At 32.0% G+C, this 25,903-nt stretch overlaps 2 protein-coding genes across 6 annotated transcripts in view; both read left to right on the top strand.

The window, feature by feature from the left end:
* Positions 1–5,107, top strand: part of Lama1_0 (laminin subunit alpha-1) — a 174,600-nt gene extending 169,493 nt beyond the window's left edge. For 3 of the 4 annotated variants that reach the window (XM_011183784.3, XM_029040055.2, XM_029040054.2), the window contains 4 exons: positions 2,096–2,714; positions 2,911–3,044; positions 3,121–3,352; positions 3,422–5,107. In XM_011183784.3, the coding sequence (XP_011182086.2) occupies positions 2,096–2,714; positions 2,911–3,044; positions 3,121–3,352; positions 3,422–3,576 (1,140 nt within the window). In that variant the 3' untranslated portion in view covers positions 3,577–5,107. Of the gene's footprint in view, positions 1–794; positions 2,052–2,095; positions 2,715–2,910; positions 3,045–3,120; positions 3,353–3,421 lie in introns of those variants that run through there. The other variant, XM_011183785.3, reaches the window with a different exon arrangement.
* A 2,263-nt stretch (positions 5,108–7,370) lies between these two features.
* The window catches only part of LOC105212034 (non-lysosomal glucosylceramidase), a 40,134-nt gene continuing 21,601 nt past the window's right edge, over positions 7,371–25,903 (top strand). Inside the window, exon 1 of one of the 2 annotated variants that reach the window (XM_011183783.3) lies at positions 7,371–8,064. In XM_011183783.3, the coding sequence (XP_011182085.2) occupies positions 7,877–8,064 (188 nt within the window). In that variant the 5' untranslated portion in view covers positions 7,371–7,876. The remainder of the gene's footprint in view (positions 8,065–25,903) is intronic. The other variant, XM_029040048.2, reaches the window with a different exon arrangement.

Below are 25,903 nucleotides of genomic sequence, written 5' to 3'. Positions count from 1 at the left end.
ATAGGATTACCTTTTCATTATTTTTACCAATGCACATTGATCCCTTGTTCTTCATCGAATTATATCGGGTTTCATAGTTCTCATCTTGCAATCAAAGAAACCTTGCCGAAACTTCGGCGGGTAGATCTAAATCCGACCTAATTAAGTTTAAAAGTTAACAACATCTGAGAGATTAATTTAATTTATTTAAGGAGGGAGTGCATAATGCTCACCTAAGTGAAGGGTCAAGAGTTAAAATTCCAAATTCCGCCGACCAATACAGATAAAAGAGTTAATTATTTGTCAGTTTCATTCTAAAGACAGAGAATTTCGATTCTTAATACAGATTTATTCCTTCATTATTAACTTAGATAAAACTTTTACTAAAGCATGCCTTTGGTTTTCATCATAAGTTTAATTTAAGTTATTTTATGTCATTCCTATTGTGCTGATAATATAATTCTCAACCATCGGCTTTTTAACACCTTATCTTATATTATTTTTGCCTGACAAATAGCATAATGAAATGGGTTCAAACTTACTTCTTAATTAGTAAAAATTTATAAGGCTGAGCACATAATGGAGCGAAGAGCAGTGCCTTGTTGTTCTTAAATTGTTTCTAATTTTGAATGCTAAATTTGTAGTGTGCTCACTAAATAAAGACATATACTTCTCCTTTTTTTCCACCATCATCATCTCACTCTACACTTCACTATGCGCTCAGCCTTAATCTAATTAACACCAAATTGCTACTTGCATGCCTCATATCATCGTACGAAACGCATTATCATTGAATTTTCTTTTTATTTTTATAGGACTTTAGTTGTTGAGTCTAGAGAAATCCAAACTCAGTACCCTAAACACAACGACCATTTGTTATTATTTCTAATTATTTGAGATAAGAACACTAATTAAACTGTTAAATTTATAATTCTATATAAAATCAGTGGCCATATTGTAATATTGCCATTTTATATGTGTGTAAAAATTATAAAATTTTGTGTGGCATTTAAAAAAAAAACAACAACTTTTTGGTTGCGGTACTACGACTACAAATTATTTTTGTAAATACCTACATATTTCATTATACACAAATGTTTACTATTATATATTTTATGGTGTATTATCACGAGTTACGAGCGTACTGAAAACTTAAAACTGAAATGAACAAACGTTTTTCTATATGTATTTATGTATATTCTAATTATCATTATTAAACACTTCATTTAGTATTTAAGTGAGCATTTCACGAACTTTATGCGCAAATCATCTCAATTTCATCAATAATCAATTTAAAACGAATTCAAAGAGTTTATCATGACGTCACAAACTGAATGCGCATAAAAAATATGTAAAATATTTCACCTTCATCACATTGCCTTTTTGTGTTTGTTTAAGCTTTTGTATTCTATTTTTTAATTTTAAATTTATTTTTTATATATAATAAAGCAAAATCATTTTCACTTCATTTTGGCCAATATTAACTATGCACTTTAATAAATGAATTGTATAAAATTTGTTGTTGTAATAAAATGAAAAAAAAAAACATATTTAAAAATAATTTTCATTTACATATTTTTAATAAAGCATTATTTTTTAACAAAAAAACAATCATGAAAAAGGTTTTTTATTTATTGGAAACTAACCACCATTTCACACAACTTTCGGCTTCACTAAATTTGCGCTAATAAACTAACCTTTTGAAATCACAAAGCTTTCACGGCAAACAAAAGCTCAAACTAACAAAAAAGCGCGATGCGTAAAGGTGCGTTTAAATGTTTAAAACTTACGAGAATGAAGACTGTTAATAATGGGTAACTGGCTTAACTAAAACCGACACTAATCACTGGGCACTTAGAAAACTGTATATAATTGTCATCCATTGCTAAACCAAAAACCAAATCACACTTTCGACTAAAAGCTCCACTAGCAGATGAAAGCTGCGATTTAATTATTGTTAAAATTTTGAAATTTTGTGAAAGTGTTGACTGCGAATACTTTCCGCCACGTGCCTACATAACGCATATAAAAATACATATGTATTTCTCCACTTTCTCTCTCTCTCTCTCCATCTCCATCTCTCACCAACTCGCACGCGCACGCCAACCAACCATAGGTCGGCAGCTATTCGTACGAGCCGAGCGCCTTCAAATTCGGCGATGTAACGCACAGTTACGCCCAACTTCAAGTGCCACAACGTAATTTCTGGCAACGTAATTTCCACATCTCATTCGGTTTTCGCTCCTTCTACCCCAACGGTTTAATCTTCCTAGCGCCGGGCACCAAGGAGAAGCATAAACACTATGTTGCTCTGCTGCTCAAGAACGGTCAACTGCTGTTGATTGTGCGCGGTCGTCGACGTGAAGAATTGAAATTAACAGCCAAATTAGACGATGGTGAATGGCATCACGTGACGATATTGTGTCAAGAACGCAAAGTAACCATGTCGGTGGAGATTGGACAAACCGATCAGAAGACATCGGCGCAAATGAAGGTACCGAAAAAGATTGCCGCCACAAATGTGCTCTTTGTTGGCGGTTTGCCAGAGAAGGTGCCGAAGTTGCCAAGCGAGTTGTTGCAACGCGTCGAATCCTTCAAAGGTTGCCTGCGACGCATGAGCATAAATAATAGCACACAAGATCTCGCGCGTCCCGGTAAACATCAGCATGTCGGACAGTGTTTTCCGAAGGTGGAGAAGGGCGCATACTTCCCTGGCGATGCCTACGCGATATATAGTAAGTAGTAATGAAAATTGATCTTAACTATGACATAATATTAAAGAGATTTCTTGAATGTCAAGCATATGCAAAGAAGCAGAATTATGAACAGAAAATTACATTGAAGCCTTGAAAAGTATCCTTGTTTTAGGCTTGCTTTTCATTCCTCTATCGCTTTTCAATAGTAATCTTAAGAAATTCCTTTTCTTTACAGAACGCAACTTCCATGTTGGCAAATACTTGGAGTTCGAGCTCGACTTTCGCACATCGGAACTTTTCGGTATACTGTTGAGCATATCTGAGCCCTCAGGTTTTCCAGCGCTCTCACTAGAACTCAACAATGGCAATGTAAGTACTTAATTCTGACATTTTTGAATATAATTTTTGAAAATAATTATATTAATCCGACAACGTTTTCACTTAGATCATCTTCTCAACCGATCTTGGCGATGGCATGCCCTTCCGCGTACAATCGGAACTACCCAGCAAATACGCGCTATGCGACAATAAATGGCATAACATATCGGCACTGTACGATTACGAACACATCACGTTACGCATCGATCAGATGGCGACCACGAAAGCGAGATCGACACTACAACGCAACAACAGTAAAGTACAAACGAAATCCGCGCTCTACATAGGTGGTCTACCAGGTAAATATTTTTATTTTATATTATTTCAATGGGTTTTCAAACTTAATAAAAAATAATACTTTTTCTTAGAAATCGCACCCAGCGGCACAGTGCTGGCGCGTGAGAACTTCAAGGGCTGCATACGCAATGTGTCCATACGTCAGGAGCGACGCGACTGGATCGACATGGACGAGCTGCATAATGTTTTGCTGAGTGAATGTCTGGTAACTGGCGTGGATCACTGATTGTGATTGCGTGTGGACATGTGTGATTGCAACATGTTTGTCCAGCAGTGAAAATGTGAGTGTCCACAGTGTACTATTTAGTATGTAGATAAAGTTTGAATTATGGAGCAACTATATTCGTTTATGTTTAAGTAGAAAGTTGAATTCTTTTGGTGGACCAGTAGCATACTCAAAGAGTCTACTTTTGGTGTAATTTTATTATTATTGCACATACTGCTGGGTGTCCGAGCTGCAATGTATCATTGTGATGACAGTTTAAATTAAAAGAATTAACAGTAAACAAATGAAATGCAAAGTTGCGCTAAAATTTAGCAATAAGAAAGGAATTCATATATGTCCCCTTCAGGGTTTTGCTCCAAAAAATAATTATTTTTAAATATTTTCAAAAAAATATTTATTTCCATTAAAAAATTTATTTATCAGGAAAAAATAGAAAAATTACATATATTTTTATCCAGAAAAACATTTAAATTTCTTAAAACACGTTTTTATAAAAAATTAATTTTAATTTAAAAAAATATTTTTATTAAAAATTTTAATTTCTTTTAAAAAAAAATTTCGACAAAACTCATTTTCATACCCACAAACATGTTCTCCTAAAGTACAGTAGTAGATCTTCTAAACATACTTTGATCCGCATTCAATTCAAAGTTTCTTAAGCTAATTCTTAGTTTTCAAAACTTCAAAAATCGCCAACGCAGCAAGGTATACGACATTCTTATTATCAACTACATATATGTATGTATATCCCGCTCTAAATGAATAAAAACTGTTTTGAGTTTAAACTTCCACCACTTTTGAGCAAACTTCGTGTACTTTTTAAGAGTCGATAAAAATACGAACGACACTGCCATAACGCATTTACGCTTACGAACACGCTATAGGTATTTGAAAATTATTGCAAATGTGTAATTAAAAATAGCGAGCAAAAAATTATAAATAAATATGCAAGTGCGTATCACTTTAAGAGGAGTGTGAAAGCTTCCAGATTAGAGCTTTTCAAGCTTTCATACAAGTGATATGCAGCATTAAATACTTATTTCAACGATAACGACTTATATATATGTGACTATATATGAATTATATATAAGTATATCGAATTTATTACATACAAATGCGCTTAAATATATATAGACATGTATGTATGTATATATATATGTAAAAGTATGTATATATATAAGTGCCTAAATATTTTCAATTTAAGAGCTACAAAATATAATGAATCTTATATTTTAAATCATTGCCAATACTTAGAATTTCCACTAAAACAATCTACATACTTGTATTCTTGTATTCAATGCATTAAATTAAGATAATATTATTTAAAATATATACAGCTGTATGTGCTATGTGCGTACGAACGAACCAGTGACTGCATTTTAAGAATACAACTAGTTAAGTCTAGCTTAAAATTGTTAACTTTAGCTATAAGCATACTTTTAGGCTAAGATGTAGTTTACGTATAATTTATATGTAAGTATGTAAGTGAAATGTAAAGTGAGCATACAGATTTATATGAAAAAAATAATTTTTTAATTTTTATTTAATTCGAAGAAGAGGCTTTAGTTAATTTTTTATTTGATAATTATTTTATTTTTAATTATATTTATGTATGTGCGAGTTGCACTTGTGTTCGTTTATTTTAATTTATTATTTTATTTATTGATTTATGTTTAATTTTTAAGCTCACTGCATATTTTGAAAAACATTTTTTGTCGCCAAAACTTATAAAAGTTAAGATTCATATTATACTATATAAATAAATAAATATATTTTGTACTAATTTAAGCTTGTATATAGTTATAACTACATATTGTACAGCACATAAAGTTATATAAAATGTTGTAAATACAAATTAGTAATAAAAAAATATATTACATTTACTCTAATTAAATTTATGTAAAATTAATATATAATTTTATAGTTTTTAATTAGCATTTAATTAGTTTACTAAAAATATTTTCTTTTATGTAAGCTAACCATAGATGTTCATGTAATCACAGCCAATAGCAAAATAAATATTTTTAAATAAATATACAGTTATATGTCTATGCATATAGCTTTAAATTTTATAAAATAAGTTCATTTAAAAAGCATTAAATATTAATTACTTAAAAGTAGTTACTATAAAAATGTATGCATGTCATCAAATCGAACAAATAAAAAATATTTATTTAAAATATGTAGTTTTTGTAAACAAGTTAAGGAAGTTTTGTAAGTAAGTAAAGATAATACATACATTTTTATTTGTTTTTATTTCCTTTTAATTAATTTTATTTTATTTCATTTCATTTCGTTTCATTTCATTTCATTTCATTTCATTTCATTTCATTTCATTTCATTTCATTTCATTTCATTTTATTTTATTTTATTTTATTTTATTTTATTTTATTTTATTTTATTTTTATTTTATTTTATTTTATTTTATTTTATTTTTTCATTTTATTTTATTTCATTTCATTTTATTTTATTTTATTTTATTTTATTTTAGTTTATTTTATTATATTTTATTTTATTTCATTTCATTTCATTTCATTTCATTTCATTTTATTTTATTTTATTTTATTTTATTTTATTTTATTTTATTTTATTTTATTTTATTTTATTTTATTTTATTTTATTTTATTTTATTTTATTTTATTTTATTTTATTTTTATTTTATTTTATTTTATTTTATTTTTTCATTTTATTTTATTTCATTTCATTTTATTTTATTTTATTTTATTTTATTTTAGTTTATTTTATTATATTTTATTTTATTTCATTTCATTTCATTTCATTTTATTTATTTTATTTTATTTTATTTTTTTTATTTTATTTTATTTTATTTTAGTTTATTTTATTTTATTTCATTTCATTTCATTTCATTTCATTTTATTTTATTTTATTTTATTTTATTTTATTTTTTTATTTTATTTTATTTTATTTTATTTTATTTTGTTTTATTTTATTCTATTTTATTTTATTTTATTTTATTTCATTTCATTTTATTTTATTTTTTTTTTATTTCATTTCATTTCATTTCATTTCATTTTATTTTATTTTATTTTATTTTATTTTATTTTATTTTATTTTATTTTATTTTATTTTATTTTATTTTATTTTATTTTATTTTATTTTATTTTATTTTATTTTATTTTATTTTATTTTATTTTATTTTATTTTATTTTATTTTATTTTATTTTATTTTATTTTATTTTATTTTATTTTATTTTATTTTATTTTATTTTATTTTATTTTATTTTATTTTATTTTATTTTATTTTATTTTATTTTATTTTATTTTATTTTATTTTATTTTATTTTATTTTATTGTATTTTATTTTATTTTATTTTAATTTATTTTATTTTATTTTATTTTATTTTCTTTCATTTCATTTCATTTCATTTTATTTCATTTCATTTCATTTTATTTTATTTTATTTCATTTTATTTTATTTATTTTTTCTTTATTTTATTTCATTTTATTTTTTTTTTTATTTTTTTCTAATTTTATTATTTTACTATTGTTTTTAATTTTAATTATTTAAAAAAATCAAATAAGCTCGCCCGCAAATCAAAATACAAATCATTAAATTAAAATTTCAACAAATTCCATTAATTCCCAATTGGCAACTCGGCAACTCTGAAACCAGCTGTTCGCCATACAAACCTCACCACACACACGCGCTCACACACATGCATTTTGACATTACGACGCGCCGCTCTCCCCAATTCTGCTCCACGTCAATTCAAAACAAAACGTACCATTTGATTTTGTTGTTGTTGCTTGGTTGGCGCTCGCTCACGCAACGCATTCTGCAAAAGCAAAAAGCAACGGAATTTCGAGCCATTTTAGTTCTTTCGTGGAATTGAGCGAGTGCGGTTGATTGAAGCGCCAACAAAACGTGTAAATTTTCAGTGGAGAAAATTTTTTTGGTCACAAAAGTTGTGAAGCAACAATTAGTGGGAAAGAATATAGACAAATTCAAGCCGGATAATCATAATTTAAGTGTTTAATATTCATAGTGAAGTGCTTATATACGGCGTACATTAGTGTATTAACTGTAAATGAAAAGGAAAGTTGCTTGAGTGCAAGGGGAACTGAATAAATTGATTTTTGCTTTTCCCCCGTTATTTGATCGTGTGAAAAAGTGTAGTGTGTGTGTATGTGGTTTGCGCAAGAATTTCTTTGCATTGCAATTTGTTTAATTACTTCTAATTCAATTGGTGCTTATTCCATTTACTAAACCGGCTAAATTGGTTTTGATTGCGCTTTAGTAGCGGCGTTTCCCACAACATTTTGTGTATTATCTTCACCGATGGCCAGTCAGCAGTGCAATATGGATTCAGTGAGTGCAAATTTCGAGGAGTTGCAGCAGAACGAAATCACCGCTATTCCACAGTACGGTCTCAAGTTGAAGTTTGATCATGTGTGGCCGGAGAAACGCAATCAGAATTTCAGACCGTCGTTGAGGCAAACGCTGCCACTGGTGCCGTTAGCGTGCAGGTAATTACAACAATTAAATGCATGTGTGTATGTATGTTGCAATGTTTTATTTTCTAATCGTAAGAATATGTAAATGCGCTCAATGAAAAACAGCGTCATTTGATAAAAGTGGTGCTAACAAATGAGTAGTTTTCATTGAAGGTGTTTGCAAGAATACTGTTATTTCTTGAGTTTAAAGGGAGAGGCGTTACGGTAAATATACATACATAGTAATTAACTTCATATGAATTCATTTGTGAAGGGCAGCAGTGATTAATAAAATTAAAAAAAAAATATCTGAAGATCTCCCATCGTTGGAGTTAATGTGTTTAGAAACTTACCAGTTAGTACTACTTCACTAGTGAAATGAGAGTAAACAAGTTTTTGTTTTTTTTTTTTAATTAAAATTTGATTGTTTAATAAAAATAATGGGAAAACTTTAGTATACCGTCCCACGATTTCGGGGTTAAAGTGAATATGGGCGGATAGAGGAGGATCTCCAGATTACGAATATATATAATTATTGCCGCCGCAAACTTATAGTTTCTGAAATATTTGCAATTTAAGATTTAAAATTAACAATTTTCAACACGTTATTTCTCACTGTATATTGAATTGTTCACATATATTTTGCACTTTAAATATATTTACACTTCATTAATTTGTTTCTACATATTTATTTTTAACAAATTATATCAAAATTTGCTGTAAATAAACATTTAATTTTATGCAGAATTCTGTTTATTTGTAAAATAACAAAACGGTTGCAAGATGACAGAACATAAGTGTTGCCACATGCATCGATTAAAAATAATCAAAATGAATAAAATTCCCAAAATGAAGAAAACAAATACCCAATAAATAGTTATTAAGTAAACATTCTAACTACAAAAAAATACCAAGGTTTCAAAATTTATAAGTGCTTCAAAAAAATAACCCTGGTCGAGCCAACACCGGGGATTATCAAAGAGGTGGAATAACAAGTTCTTCCGCGTAGAACTATTTTCTGCAGAGGCGGCCTTCGGCCGCGCTTCAAAAAAATAACCCTGGTCGAGCCAACACCGGGGATTATCAAAGAGGTGGAATAACAAGTTCTTCCGCGTAGAACTACTTTCTGCAGAGGCGGCCTTCGGCCGCGCTTCAAAAAAATAACCCTGGTCGAGCCAACACCGGGAGTTATCAAAGAGGTGGAATAACAAGTTCTTCCGCGTAGAACTACTGTCTGCAGAGGCGGCCTTCGGCCGCGCTTCAAAAAAATAACCCTGGTCGAGCCAACACCGGGAGTTATCAAAGAGGTGGAATAACAAGTTCTTCCGCGTAGAACTACTTTCTGAAGAGGCGGCCTTCGGCCGCGCTTCAAAAAAATAACCCTGGTCGAGCCAACACCGGGAGTTATCAAAGAGAGGGAAATGGAAAGTTTTTTCGCGTACAACTATTTTCTGCACTGGCGGCCTTTGGCCGCGCTTCAAAAAAATAACCCTGGTCGAACCAACACCGGATATTATCAAAATATGGGAAATAATAAAATAATTTACATTACACATTACATGCATTATGTTTATCGTATTTGGGGTATAATCTTTCTTTTTCATTATTGTGATTCTTATAATTCGTTTACAAAATATGTGATATGGTAACACCTATTTTGTGTCAGAATGCAACCCTTTTTTATTGTAAAAATAAACAAAATTGTGCAAAAAGTAAAATGCTTATTTACAGCATATTTTAATATAATTAGTTAAAAATAAATATTTATAAACAAATGTGTGAAGTGTAAATATATTTAAAGTGCAAAATATATGTGGAAAATTCAATATACAGTGAGAAATAACGAGTTAAAAATTATTAATTTTAAATCTTAAATTGCAAATAACTCAGAAACTATAAGTTTGCGGCGGCAATAATTATATATATTCGTGATCTGGAGATCCTCCTCTATCCGCCCATATCCATTTTAACCCCGAAATCGTGGGACGGTATACTAAAGCCGACCCAAAATAATTATTAAAAACAAATATACAATAATAATTTATTATATTCATTTAAAGCATTTATATAAATTTAAACGAATTCTTTGTTGAAAATTAAAATACAATTTACAGTTGAACTTCCATAGCTCGAACTTCTATAACTCGAAGTTCTCCATATCTCGATCTCTTGAATCGGTAATAGCGTTTAGAAGTCAAATTTCATTAAAAAAAAAAAACTTTCCAATTGGCGCGTAATTCTTAAGGGGCACACCTAGTGTGATGGCCTAAAACAAAGTGTTTTTTGGAAATTTTTATTTAAAAAAATACTTCATCAATTATTTCAAAATTTTAAGAATATATTATACATGTTTCAAGAATATACAGTGAAATTTTTGAAGAAAAAAATTAAATATTTTTTAAGTTTTAGTCGATCTCCAACGGCTCGAAAAAAAGGTCCTTCACTGCTGCAGTGATTCCGGCCATATCCGTAGATGAAATCTAAAACAAAATTCTCGTTAAACTAGATAATATTGTCTGTACAATGACCTACGATAAAAAAAAAAAAACAAAAATTGACAATATGGCGGCGTTAAAAAAAAGGTAGATTTTTACCCAACATGGTCGTTTTTGGCCTGCCAAAATTCAATTTTTTGATCAGATCCAAAATCGATAGGTATTGTACGGAGAACTATATATAGAACATATAAAAAAAATCGATAGTGATCGGATCATTTGTTTTTGAATAATCACTGCGACAAATTCGGAAAATGCTGTTTCGCGAAAAACGCGTTTAAAGATAAAATGATCGTTTTCACTGTTACCGAGCGGCTGCTCTTGCAGCTCTTGCAATAACTCAAAAACTATTTGAGATATCGATTTGAAATTTTAATATGTTATTTTTAAAGGTGTAATCTACCTACATAGATGAAATATGATCAAAAATTGGATTATTTTGAAATTTCACACTACGTGTGCCCCTTAAAGCGCATTTTCGGGGAAATCCCACTTTGAACACAGCTGTTCTCGTAGAAGTCGCCGCGCGTTATTAAAGCTATCATATTCACTCGAAAAGTATTACTATTTATTAATAATTCTCCGGCACATCCCAAGGACGTACAAAGAAAAGTCTATTGAACCAGACGTTTTTCCACCTAATATGACAACCAAATTGCTGCTGTTTGATCAGAGTATAATACAAAATAAATTTTTTTAACCAAGGCATAATTTTAAAAAGGTCCCGAAGCAACTGCTTCCAAGAGGCTGGATTTGGTCAACCTTATTTTATTTGCACCTGATTTCGAATTATGAATAAGAAAAAAATGTTCAGCCAAAAATTACAGAATACATGTGTTAATTTACATATGTACATAAGCAAACAACTTTATGCGAAGTAAATAAATAAATCTATGTAAATCTAGATTTCACAGCTTTTTGAAAAATTGTAAGTTTTAATGAAAACCTCTATAACTCGAAGTCTCTCTAACTCAAGTTTCTCTGTGGATTATGGTGATTTGAGTTAGGAAAGTTCAACTTTCAGTTTTAATGTAAATTATACCAACTAGTAATAAATTTGTAACTCAAAATCGATAATCAATATTTATTGTTTATTTTGTAAATAAAATTGGGTTGTTGTGGAATCTGATAGTTGTCGGAATCAGAATTCAAGCTGACGAAAAATTCTGGTCCGTGTCATGAATTCTGATATTATTGGTTTGATCTTCGAATCAGAAATTTTATTGGTTTTAGTTGTCATGGAAACCAATGGTTTAACTATCAGAAACCAACCAAGAGCTTCAGTGCTGACAGATTTGAGATATTTTGATCAAATTTATTTTGTTTTGCCGTTAAAACGCTTTGGCAAAATATAATTATTATTAAAAGAGAAGATAAGAACGCTAAATGACGTAATTATTGAATTCAACGGGAAAAAAATCAAAATATTCTAAGAAGTTCACAAAGTATTCAGATTAGATCATGGAAATATCTAACTTTTTACATAAAAGTAAAACAATATATAAATTAATATTAAACAATATATAAATTTTTAGGTAAATATAAATACCACTTTTTACTTCCCTTTGAGTATAAAACGAATTACTGTGATTCCCTAAAATTTTTCGTTTTTCGGTTGCGCTGCTTTCATTTACAATACAATTAAAGCTGAAATAATTTCTCATTTAAATTATATTTTCGGGTGTAATGAATATTTTGAAGTAATTATGTGATTAATATTCCAAAAAAATTGTCTTGTAAACTTTTCCACATGAATAATTGAAAATCAAAATTGATTTGCCATTCTGATATTCAGCAAATCAGTCTTCGATATCATTCGTTTTCATATTACTTCCTTTGTAACGTTAAATTGCATTTCCCAGTGCGCCATCTGATATCCTGATCATTCATAAAAATATATAAAGGTTAGGTTAGGTTACTCTGGCAGGCTACAACGCCACACATAGACCAGTTTTGGTCCTTTGTGAAACCAGATGGAGTGCCGTCACTTGGTTAATGAGGAGTAGTCATCCTTTAGGATGCCAGCGCCTGTTGCGAATTACAAAAGGCTTTGTGGCTTTACCAACGAAATCTCTTCCAGATTAACGTACTGTGCAGCCCCCAAATGCTGAAGCCGTTGTCTTGATAATGCAGGACATTCACAGAAGAGGTGCTCCATTGTTTCTCTGGTGCCTTGCTCTTGACATTTCCTGCAGTCATCACGATCTATCAGCCCCATCTTGTAGGCGTGCGCCGCCACAAGACAGTGACCAGTGAGTATGCCGATCATATTCCTACCTTTGCTTCTATCGAGCGCCAATAGAAATTTCGTGTACTTCTTATCTACCGCCTTGCACATAACTTTTGCGGTTTTGCATCCCGGTATATTCTTCCAGCGCGCTTTGAACTTTTTTACCAAGTTTTTGTCTAGATCATCATATAGGCAGTGTATAGGTCTATCTATGTTCATCATGTTTTCGGATGACAGTTTTACGCCTCGTTTGACAATCTCGTCCACTATCTAGTTACCTTCTATGCCCTTGTGGCCTGGCACCTAGTAGAATTGAAGTCGCCTATTTCTGGCGACATCATCCACTGCTGTCCTACCACTTAAGACACTTTTGGCCGATATGCTGAAGGATGATATTACCTTGGTTGCCGCCTGACTGTCTACGTATATGTTTACTTTTGAATATCCTGTTGGTGCGCTTAAGGATAGCTCAGCGGCTTTTCCAATTGCAAACACCTCCGCTTGAAATATACTGCAGTGGTCCGGTAGTTTGAATGGTTGCCTTATACCTAACTCCGGGCAGTATATCCCCGCGCCTACTCCGTGCTCCATTTTCGAGCCATCCGTAAATATGTTTAAATTGTTGCATGCAGGTGCTATGCCCTTACGCCAGCCATCTCTTTCTAGGTTTACTTTGAACCTTCTTTCCCATTTGAAAGATGGGGTCAGGTGTTTTCAGCGAAGAAATCTATAGGCGGCAGGTTTAGTATTATTTCAAGAGCCGCCGTTGGGGTGGTTCTTAGTGCTCCCGTTATGCAAATAGCCGTAAGCCGCTGAACCCTTTCCATTGGATTTCGATACGTTGATTTCCGTGCGCCTGTCCACCACACTAGAGTACCGTAGAGCAGAATCGGTCTAACCACTGCTGTGTAGCACCAGTGCATAAGAGAGGGAGAAAGCCCCCAGGTAGTACCCAGCATTGGGTAAAATATATAAAATCTGATTTAATTTTTCATGCTTATGTTCTTAAAATATTCAATATTAATCAGTTTTAATTAGAAAAGCTTTTTGAAAAAAAAAACAAAAGCTTTGTTTCGATACTTTAATGAAATTATTGATTGCGTTACCTCAAAGCCCATACTACATACAGTGCCATCGTAAAACTTTGTATTTGTACACAAAAGTTGCGTGTGCCATAGCCAAATTTGTTTACCAAACTCATTCGCGCAGTTTTATTTTTCATTTTTTTATGGTTAAAACTCTGGTGTGGAATCAACAAAGTTGAAAAAAGAGTTTCGATGAACTACAGGTCTATGCATACAAGTAAATATGTATAAAAGGGTAGCATATGTTTGTATGTATGTGGTTTTCTTATTACTGTGTACACCTGTTTGGTTTTTTATATACCAAATTTCGAAGCATAAATTTAGGCGTTCACACCAGCTTTGAACAAACACAACGCTATCGAAATAAAAAACCGATATTTACACCTGCTATAAATATTCAAATACATATGTACAGCATACTGTTGACAGTCCAAAAATAATGACGACGCATACTCACCAACGCATAATTAAATAAAATAATCAAATTAGAAGTCTTACATTAGCTAGCGTCCTGTTTGCATTAATCGTTCGTGTATAAAATAATATGAGCCCCAGTAGCTTTAGAGCGTATTTGCGCGCCAGAACTTCGGCACCAGGCGGCCCACAACGACGCCAGTCTGGATGCGCATACATGCATACATATGTAGGTGTGTTTATATGTATGTATGTGTTGTAAGTAAATAAGCATACTACGGTTATTTAGGCCAAACGTGACGCCTGGTCGACAGGATGTCGATGAAAACTTCATTTGCCATACATATTTATATAGTATATGTATTCACATTTCTTTCGTTAAGCTTGTGTGCGTGTTCCAACAACATATTTCTGCTTTGCTATTCAAATTAGCAACAACAAACGGTATTTAGCTCTTTAAAATTCGTAACAAACTGAAATTTCCACAATCTACTAGGCATTGCTTGAGTCAGTAGTAGAGTGAACTATTTACCGACACATACAAATGAGTATATGTATGTACATGAGCTAAGTTGATCCTTAAATGTTTCAGATATTCTATATATCAAGATTTATGTAAAAAACAAAATCTGAAGTTTTATGATCGCCTTAATGTAAATGTATACAAATTTCTTTCTGAGCGAATAACAAAAATGGCGTGCCTTTCTTCATTTTATTACTTTTCGTGTTGTCCAAGGGAAGTTCTAGTTTTTATTACACTTTTTCATATACATATGTGTGTAGAATCCAAAATAACTGCATTCATTAAAGTATGAGTAACGTTTTTATTAGATACCCAAGGTATCTTAATTACTTCAATAAAAAGATTGATTTAAAGTGCTACAGAGTTACTCAACAATGTCTAGTAAATGTTCTTAAGATCTTTGTCGATAAATTTCAAAGAAATATAAAGACATATCATCCATGTTTCCAGATTTCCATATCTGTCTCTCTTTTACAGAACGTCTTATATTTCAATAGTTCCATACTTTGGGCAAAATTATAATACTTTCTGAATATACCGTTAAAAGTTCTTTTTAATTCGGCTTTGGCAATGACCAATGCATCGAAGCGCAAAATAACCTAAAAATAATTTATAAGCAATCAAATCCACTTCTCGAAAAATATGTCTGCGATAAAAAAATTGAGGAAGGCTTAATACGTATCTCAGTCCCTGAAAAATTTGTTCGTAGAAGCTAATTTCTTCTTCTTGACTGGCGTAGACACCGCTAACGCGGTTATAGCCGAGTCCACAACAGCGCGCCACGCATCTCTCCTTTTGGCAGTTTGGCGCCAATTGGTAATACCAAGTAAAGACAGGTCGTTCTCCACCTGGCCCTTTCATCGGAGTGGAGGTCTCCCTCTTCTTCGGCTTCCACCAGCGGGTACTGCATTGAAAACTTTCAGAGCTGGGGCACTTACGTCCATTCGAACAACATGACCTAGCCAGCGTAGCCGCTGTCTTTTTATTCGCTGGACTATATCTATGTCGTCGAATAACACATACAGCTCATCGTTCCATCGTCTGCGGTATTCGCCGTTGCCAATGTTTAAGGGACCATAAATGTTCCGCAAAACCTTTCTCTCTAAAACTCCTAGTGCCGTCTCATCGGATGTTGCCACCGTCCACGCTTCTGCACCATAAAGTAGGATGTTAATGAGGGCTGTAGAGTTTAGTTTTTGTTCGACGAGAGAGGACTTTACTTTTCAATTGCCTACTCAGTCCATAGTAGCACCTGTTGGCATAGGTGATTATTAGAAGCGAATTTACTTTCGGATAATCAAAGTAACTCATAAACCTATAATGAAATTAAAGCAGCAATGCGACATTTTTATATAATGTGAAACCTAATTTTAACTGATAGCATGTTGGAAGAGTATATGTTTCCCAAAATTTACAATTTTTTATTTGTCAAATATAGCCAGGACACTACAAATAGGTTGAGAAGTTTATACAATCGTATACCAGGTGTGTATTCTACAAATATTTCAGCTGCCTGAGATTCACAAGACTTTAGCGAGTAACGAATAGAACAGACCACTGGTTTTAATTCAATAAACTGGTATAGTCAAAAAGGGATAACATAGCAGTCAGTCTTGATACTTTAATGTCGAATCGAAATACTCGTTTGTATTGAATTCTACTGACTAACTGTGTTAATGCTTTCACGTCTAATTCATTCGTACCCAATCGAAGATAGTTATTATATAACGTATACAAAGGACTCATAAGGAAACATAACCTAAATATTTAGTAATAATGTTATAATTTTACATCTATAAGCGTTTCCGTGAAAATTTAGGCAGCTTTTCACGAGCAATTATAAATCCATTAAAATGTCGTTTACATCTCAAACCGTTACATTTTACTTTCCGTCAAATGAAATTACAAACAGTCGCTTAAAACAAGAAAGAATATGCCAGACAAATTTCCACATGCTTCATATAGTATGTATATCTGTATGTAACAATATGTGTCAATAGTGCTGTCAGCAATTTTGGTTGTGGTTTCAACCGATTTTTTTCAGTTCACTCTACTTCATATACAATAGATATACCCATATAACAATAGTAATCCATGTAATAAATACTTACAGATTCACACACCGAGATTTGTGTAGTGGAAGCCAACGTATTTAGGCCAGTCAGTCAGTCAGTCAAGCATTTACGAGTGTATTATGTTGAGTAAGCGAAGTTATTATTTATTATGTTCATTTGTAAATACTCATATTGGCTTTGGATAACCGGCGCACAGCAAAATAAATAGCAAGCAAATGAAAGTTTTATTTACTCTTCACTGTGCAAGTATGCAATTTCGCAAAGTATGCGGCGACCGAACTGAGATTGCGCCAACAATTGGACGAGGAAAATATTTGAGTAATAACCAAACACAATAAGTGGCAATATATACCAGAGTTGTGCGAAATTGTCTTTGCAAGACTTTTCAGTGAAGAATTTGAACTTTGAAAATGTGATAAGATAATGCATTTAAGTTAGTGGGTCGAGTCTTCTTTGATATTGAAGGTTATTGTAATTTAATTACATTTAGTAAATTTAATTATCGTTTGTAATGAGTGAGTCACTTCTTATTTTAATTTATGATTTCATGGCTTTAATGTTGGAACAAAGGGATCTCAGTGCTTTGAAACCCACTTTGAGTTGGTTCAAATCCAAACCAAAAATAGAGTGATAATCAATATTGGTAGTGGAATTGAATATTCTGAGGACTCTCAACTTTCTCAAAGATCGGAAGAACTCTTATTAAATAAATCCTTTTTCTCAAAAGAAAACTTTCCAACAAATTTTGATCAAAGAAATAGAACTAATGTAGAACTCATTAGTCCAATTATATTATATATTATAAAGTTGTTTCGAGGGGAATACGAGAACTAAAATCAACTAATAAGAGCTGAAATGCCGAGTACATTTTGGGTACAAAATAGACAAAAAGTATAGAATGAATACTAAGGTAGATTTCATATGTCACTTCTTATAATGCAAAGGCATATGAGTTAACTTAGATATACTCAAAAGCCCATTTTGAAGTTATCGTAGTGATTATCTCTAGTACCTGCCAGTATAACTGTTTATCGGCAACTGGTAGCGCGTCAGATGTTGAAGAACGCTTTTGGTTTACGTGGAAACAGCTGGTTCTTGTATTATACTTATCAGTCAATAAGTTATTTTATGTTTTTATGCCGCAAAATTATATTAGCTGAAGGCAGATAATTATTTTCCACAGGTAATTTTTTTCGTATATAAAAATATGTGGAGTCGCAATTGATTTTGCCACTCCAATTCAAGCAGTTACGCCGCTTTCGTGTTCATAAAACTGAAACAGCTGCACAGCTGCGTTTCAAATTTATTTATTTATTGCATTGTTTTCTGTATTTTGCCTTTGTTTAACCATAAATACTTGGAAAATCATAAGTACATATATGTATGTATGTATGTACATGTGCCTACTTGTATGTTTCATTGGCGTAATCGCCAAAGTGTTAGGCATACTCATTGAAAAATGGAGCGAATGCCTGATAAAGCCGCTTGAGATGCTTATCATTGAATGCCATTTGACTATATTTTACATAAAAAATTGAAGTGGAGTACATACATACCTAAATATACCGAGAAATATCCCGTTTTTTTTTTTTAATTTTTAATTTTTTGAAAATAATTTTTTTATTAATCTGCATTTTTTTCGAAATAATTTTATACTTTTTTTTTTTCTAAAAATGTATGCTCTGCCTCTTACAAGTTTAACCTTTCATAAAAAGCACTATACTAGATATACCATGTAAATATTGACATTGCTTCAACCTAACCTAACTTAACGAAGTAACCTTCTCAACGCACTGATTAAATTATGTCATATTTTATCTCGAGAGGCTATCTGAAGAGTTTTTTTAGTCGTGCGCACTAAATAAACTAATTATGTATATTCCGTAAGTAATTTTGTCTCGTGCGAAACGATTTTTATCATGAAAGCTTCTAAGAGTTCTAGTGCACTTATTTACCAATAAGAAATGCCTATATCAAACAGCGCTATCAGTTTCTATCACATAGATAATAGTAATTATTAAAAGTTCATTGTTGAAATTTTAATAGAGTCATCATTAGTTCTTGAAACTTGCTTGAAACTTGCTTTCAATTTTGTTTTTATACTCTCGCAACAGAAGTTGCTAAAGAGAGTATTATAGTTTTGTTCACATAACGGTTGTTTGCAACACCTAAAACTAAAAGAGTTAGATATAGAGTCATATATACCAAAGTGATCAGGGTGACGAGTAGATTTGAAATCCGGATGTCTGTCCGTCCGTCCGTCTGTCCGTCTGTGCAAGCTGTAACTTGAGTAAAAATTAAGATATCTTGAATATCTTTCAAAATGAGCAAAATCGGATCACTGCCACGCCCACAAAATGGCGAAAACCGAAAACACATAAAGAGTCATAAAAACAAAAACACATAAAGTTATAAAAGTAAAATTTGGAACAAAGGATCGCACTAGGAAGGGGCATATTTGGATGCAATTTTTTTGGAGAAGTAAGCGTGGCCCCGCCCACAGAGGTTAGGTTGGAAATTACTAAAAGTGGGTTAACTAACTAACGAAAAACGTCAGAAACACTAAATTTTGCAGAAGAAATAGCAGAAGGGAGCTGTACTCAGATTTTTTTACAAAATGGAAAATGGGCGTGGCATCGCCTACTTATGGGTCAAAAACCATATCTCAGGAACTACTCGACCGATTCGAATGAAATTCGGTATATAATATTTTCTTGACACCCTGATAACACGGACAACCGAAATCGGTTCACAACCATTACTACTTTCCTTATAACTCAATTTTGAAATCCATCTTATTCCTTCACTTTATAATGTAAACATAAGGAACCAATGAAGATAACGAAATAAAACTTTACACAATTAATGCATATCATCTCTGGCTTCACTTGTGAAAAAATTGTCGAAAACGGACCATAACTTTTCAAGGCCCCAGATATCGAACATGTTGAACTCAGCGCCTAAGGATAAATTTTAACCGAAAAAATATGGGTAAATCTCTCAGATATCTCAATTTAATTCAGAGGAAATTGTTTTCTTCTAATAGTGTGTCTCTGTTCCAAAAATTATTAAAATCGGGTCATAACATTTCCATATACCTAATTATAGGTTTTTCAAAACTACGGTGAGCTTTATTCCGCATATACATATGTATTGGTTAAATTTCTTCAATAAATTTGCGAGAGTATAAAATATTCGGTTGCACCCGAACTTAGCCTTTCCTTACTTTGTTTTTTTTTATTTGTTAAAAGTCAAAGTTAACAATCTATATAAACTTGAAAAAATAGAATAATCTGTAGTGTTAGATAGAGAGCTTTAAATAAAATACAAGGTTTTGGTGTAGGTGTACTTTGGAGCCCTAAAAACGAAACTCAAAACTAAATGATTTAGGCCGTATTGATTTAAAAATTATCTTCTATATAAACCTATGAGAAATACTTAGAATCATAATATATTTAGAAATTTTTTTAAGTAACAATGATTTGTTATTGAAGTATTCGCATAATTTCCATATTTGGCGCCAAAGTTACTGCCGATTTGACACGCATAGGAAATTATTACGCCTCAATGAGTCTACTCGTATATAAACATAAAATTTTATGTCCTATCGCTCTCTTCTACGCACGCTCACGTCATGCTCATAGTTTAATGTGTGTATTGGTTGCATATTTATTGTTGTCTTGTTTTTATAACTCGAAATTCTTATAAGTTAAATAAAAGTAAACAAAGTAAAATTCATAAGTTGTGTGTCGAGTCGGGCGATCGCTGCCAGACATTGACAATCACGCAAGGCTATCGAAGCAGCAGCAGCAGTGGCACAAATGGCACAAACTCGTGAGTTATAAAATATTTATGTATACTATTTTTGGCTGGCATTTGGCTTACACAAACTTAAGAAAGAAAACTTTTCGTATTTTTTTATTTTATTTGATTTTGCCTCAAATCAGCAAACAAAGCAAGATTTTAATTGTTTTCGAGTACAAATGTACATATATATATGTATACATATTGGTAATTAGTGATTGTCTTGCTTCGAAGCATCAAAATATATAAAAATGTACTTTAGAGCGGTATGAAATTGAACTAGTGGGAAAAATCGCGAAAGTATTACTTGGATTTCTATTAAGGTTCCCTGAATATTATCAACTTTTTAATTTCATTTTAAAAAAATATGAGTCAAATCTAGTTGCATGTATAGAAAAGGAGCAGACTTGTAATATTTTCGGTTCATAACATTTTTAGGCATCCGAATGGAAATGTTTGAAAATATACGAAATTATTATAGCACAATCTTAAAGTGCTTTCGTTTACTTTACAATATATAAATTAAGTAATATCGGAATAAAAAATTGAACAGATACTGAATTTCGATTGTGACATCGGACGTAAAAAGTAGTTGAAATCGGGCTATAACTTTTCAAGATCCCAGCTACCGAGCATGTGGACTTAAGTGACTGTGTCCAATTGTTTACCGAAAATATGGGTAAATCTCTCGTTTCTTATAATATTGTGTCGTTGTACCTAAAATGGGCATAATCCGGCCAATACTTTCCCTTATACCGTATATATCAGTTAGTATGTGAGATATCTTAACAAAATTAAATGAACGTAAAATTTTGGATACAATGTAGCTTGCTGACAAATATTGTTGTCGATCCAGGAAGTATCCCTGCTTCCATATACATATAATACATATATGGACTCTTTAGATATAGTGAGAGAGAAATTTTATCTTTAACTTTTAGCAGACACGAATCTTTATGTCTTTTCATAAATATTTATTCCAAATTATATATAAATCCTTATTGCTGAATTTCTTCAGACCGCCATATGCATATACTTTCTACTGCAATTTGAGTTATTTTTGGACTTGAGATAGTAGTTCAGATCAACTCAATTTTTGGCTTATGATTTGTGGTCGAATGGGATCTCAGTTCGCTCAATTAATACTAATGTAAGTTCTAGTAAAAAGAAATCCATTATTTTTGCATGAAATTGAAGTTTTTATTTAGCTTAGCTATGATCCGATTTAGTCAAATATGCACCGTTTTGTTCTGCCACTCTCACAGAAACCCAACCATCCCGAAGCTTCTGGCGAGTCACTATCGAAGTGTGTGGCCCGACGTTGTTCTGCTGGAACACAATTCCTTTTGTATTGGCAAAAGCTGCACCGATTCTGGGCTATTGTTTTCTTCAGACAGTCCAATTGTTGACAGTACAAGTTCGAATTAAGGGTTTGACCGTAAGGAAAAGGTCATAAATGATTCCCCTACCAAACAAACAGTAAACTCTTAACAGCCTTAGCCACTGTTTGTGCTCATATCATATTTCCAATGCAAACAAATAATTTCTAATCTGTTTCTGTTCAAACAATTAGCCACCTTGTTATTATGCTGCATAAATTTCTGAGAATTATAGTTTCGTTTACATTTATTTTCTAGGTATTTATGTGTGGTGTTATTATATTTATAAGGGCAGGCTTATATATATATTTTCTACTTTCCTTTGGTTGTACAAGGTATTTCAGTGATAACATTAAATCAATATCATAAAAGAACTAGACTCACGCTTACTTTAAGCCTCATACTACTTATCTAAATCCCATGGCAATAGATTTAATAAAATAATAAAATTTCTAAATCTTTTCAGAATTACAGATATGTACTTAATTTTCGATAAGTACAATAATAAGTAATATAATTGTTAAAAACAAAACGTTTAAAATTCTAAAAACTTTTTTTCAAACAACTTGTGGACACACCCTATACATTTAGCTTCGCTTGCCCTGCCCAGAAAGTTCACTGTAACTTGTAGAATGCATTTTCGTTAAGTATTTATTTTTAACGGTAGCTGGAATTTACACACACTCACGTCTACTTCTGTGTGGCTGTAAGTGCAGTAGACGCATGCATTTATGTATCGATGTATGTGTATGTGTACATGAAATCACAGCCTAAAATGGTGTTGTGTCGCTGTTGCCAATGGCGAATGGCGAGACACACCTTAATGTAGTATGTCAACACCAGCCGGCATAATGGACTTGCTGGGTTATTTATAAAATTGCATCGAATTACACATTTTATAAAGCGCACACATACGCGCTAATACAGTGGCGTTCCGATTAAGAGGGGTGGTTGACTTAAAAAGTTTATTTATAAAAAATATTAACATTTTATAGGCACACAAACGTTTCAGGGACAGTAAATACGAGCCTTTCTCACATTTTTAGCATCCTCCTAAATGTTAAGGGTGGTCCACCTCTAAATTTTTTTAACTTTCCGCGAGACAAACCGATCTGGCTAAATTTAGTCTTGAAATATTCGTGGAAGGCCAGAAAAAGATTAGAAAGTGAGTAAATATGGAAAAATTGCGAGGAAGATATCAATAAGAGAATTTTATTCGAGTTGACAAGAAAAATATAAAAAGAGAAAACAAAAAAATAATATTTTGAAGGTTGCCATTGTTGCTTTGTTAAAATATTTTTGTTATTGTTCAATTGTATAAGGTTGTGTCGATAGCCCAAAACAATTTGTAACAAATAAGGAAAGGCTAAGTTCACGTCCAACCGAACATTTTACACTCTCGCAATTTATTGATGTAATTTTATTAAGATAACACACAATATGACCTATATATTCGGCATAAAGTCCAATAGAAAATCATCATATATAGTATATGAGGGCTGATGTAATTCCAGAACCAATTTCACTCATTTTCACCAAGGTTTCAAGGTTAACGAGAATAAGCACCTGTTAGTAGGCAAACCAACGGGCACATTCGGCCTTGAAATTACTCCTAAATTGCAAATGAACGAAACACCAGTCGGCAAAATCGCCAAAAATAGCGCTATAACGAAGATTTTCCAAATATTCAAGAAGTCGCTGGAGGTACTGCACAGGACTTTAAAAGATCTTGATTGTCGATAAACGTTTTTGGCGGAGCCAGGATTCTCTTACTCTTCCAATTATTCCTGGATCAACTGTTACTGACGGGCTAATTGCATGCCTAAAGTCATTTAATTTGTGGCGACACATAAAGTATCGCCAATTAACAACTAACATATGAGTGCTTTTGCAACAATATCAAATTGCGATTGTAGAAGCAGTTGGAAATGGTAGAGTCGCAGTTGATACCTCGATGGATTAATAGCATTTCCAACAGATTTCTTTCACTTCATTGACTTGAAAAAGAAGTTTTCCTGACATGAAACCTCCATATGATAACCATAAATGACTGATTGAATGACCTATATTGGTAGTAAAAAAACAAAGATATCGATGATCTTAATGCGACAATTTAGAATTTCGGCCCAGGAGAGTTGACACAACTACAAACCAGTATGACGTAGTCAATTATCCCAAACTATTCAAAATTGCCTGTACTATCACCACTCACTTTGCAATTAAAGTGTGTGAGTTGTCATCATGCTGCGAAACATAAATCGACCTCGAAAAAATTAGAAATTTTTATAGAGTCTTTCGTCTAAGAAAATTAGTTGATATATATATTATATCATATATATATGATATATGTTCCAACAACAATTTACTCAAATTTCACTTAAATGTTTTCCAAATTAATAGATGCAACTGTATTATTCTGAACAGTACTATCTCTATCATGTCACACTTGCCTATTTTTATATAGATTAATCTATACATTCGTTTTATGATGTTTTGATTATATTATTATATGCCATTTGCTGATGAATACTTTAGTCTATTTTTATTTGCACGCGTCTGGATTATTAATGACGGGTATTTTAATATTATAAATGGTATTTGGCTGTTTATATTCCTCTCCATATTAGCATGAGTGTAGATGCTAATCAGTGTGGGAATTTGGTAACTTATATTCACAGATAGTGCTCTTTGTGAAGAGGAACTCACTTGAATTTGCCAACACAATTTTTAACATTGAACAGTGGACGCACTTTAAAAATACTTCAAACCTTTTCTGATACCTTGTCGATGAGTATTACATAAAACAGTGGATATTGTATAGCGCAGTAAAGCATAACCTTTAAACTGTGTTTCCAGTCTAGTATAGGCATAGCCTAAGGAAACGTTCTCATAACACTTGTGCGAATTGGTTCTATAAAGAGATTCCGATACGTCTGAGTTGGCAATCCTTGTTCGAATGAAAATCTGTGTTCGTTCCCGTTACCAAGACCTAATTTAGAACGGATAATTCCTTGATCCTCCTAGGCGCTGACAGTCTGATTATATTCCAACGAGTGTTGTTTCAACCGAAGCCTTTTATGAGTTTATTGTTTATGGAGCCAAATCCATTTATTGCTGAATCCAAGCTATTTTTTTTATGTAGAGCCGCATTAGCAACGAGTATATAATCTCCTAAAAACATACCCTCAAATAAAACATTTATTTGCTCTATTTAATTTGGTTACATACAACTAAATTGCTGCTTAAATATTCACCGAGTATAAAATCATAAAGATAATCCCATTGGTTTACTTAATTTGTTTATTTGAAGTTTTAATTCCACTGAAATGTCCACGTCTGGTTGCCGCTCACAACAGATGTGCTGCAAATAATTTCACTTCATTTTATTGATTGCTAATTTAATTACTTAGTAACGCAGCTGTGTGATTTCAATGGTACGTTAATTGCCTCAATAACATTTGGGTAATTGCTACCAATTTAATTTTAGATTATATTTTCATATGTACTTCTGTATGTATGTATGTAAATTTATGATGCTACTAAATATAATCGAAATCTGTCCATGCTGAACAAGTGTTTTATTGATCATAGGTAGTTTTACCGCACACATATGGCCGTAAGAAAGTAATTGCACTTAACAGGTGTGGATACTTTATATGGAATAAACAGTTGGTTATAATTTAAAATTTGTATACTCTGGGAACATGTTGTACAGAGCCCCGGCCCACAGGAGGTTATTACTCAAGTTATTTTCACCCACCTTACTAGATACATTTACTTTAGCACCCCTTCATGCACCATGAAAATAAATGAAATCGGTTAATAAACACGGATGGTATAATAAAGGGGCGTCGCGCACTTTTGGGA

This window comes from Zeugodacus cucurbitae, chromosome 3 (assembly GCF_028554725.1).
Source record: "Zeugodacus cucurbitae isolate PBARC_wt_2022May chromosome 3, idZeuCucr1.2, whole genome shotgun sequence".
In the NCBI taxonomy this organism is placed as follows: domain Eukaryota; kingdom Metazoa; phylum Arthropoda; class Insecta; order Diptera; family Tephritidae; genus Zeugodacus; species Zeugodacus cucurbitae.
This window is presented reverse-complemented; position numbering and strand designations above follow the sequence as displayed.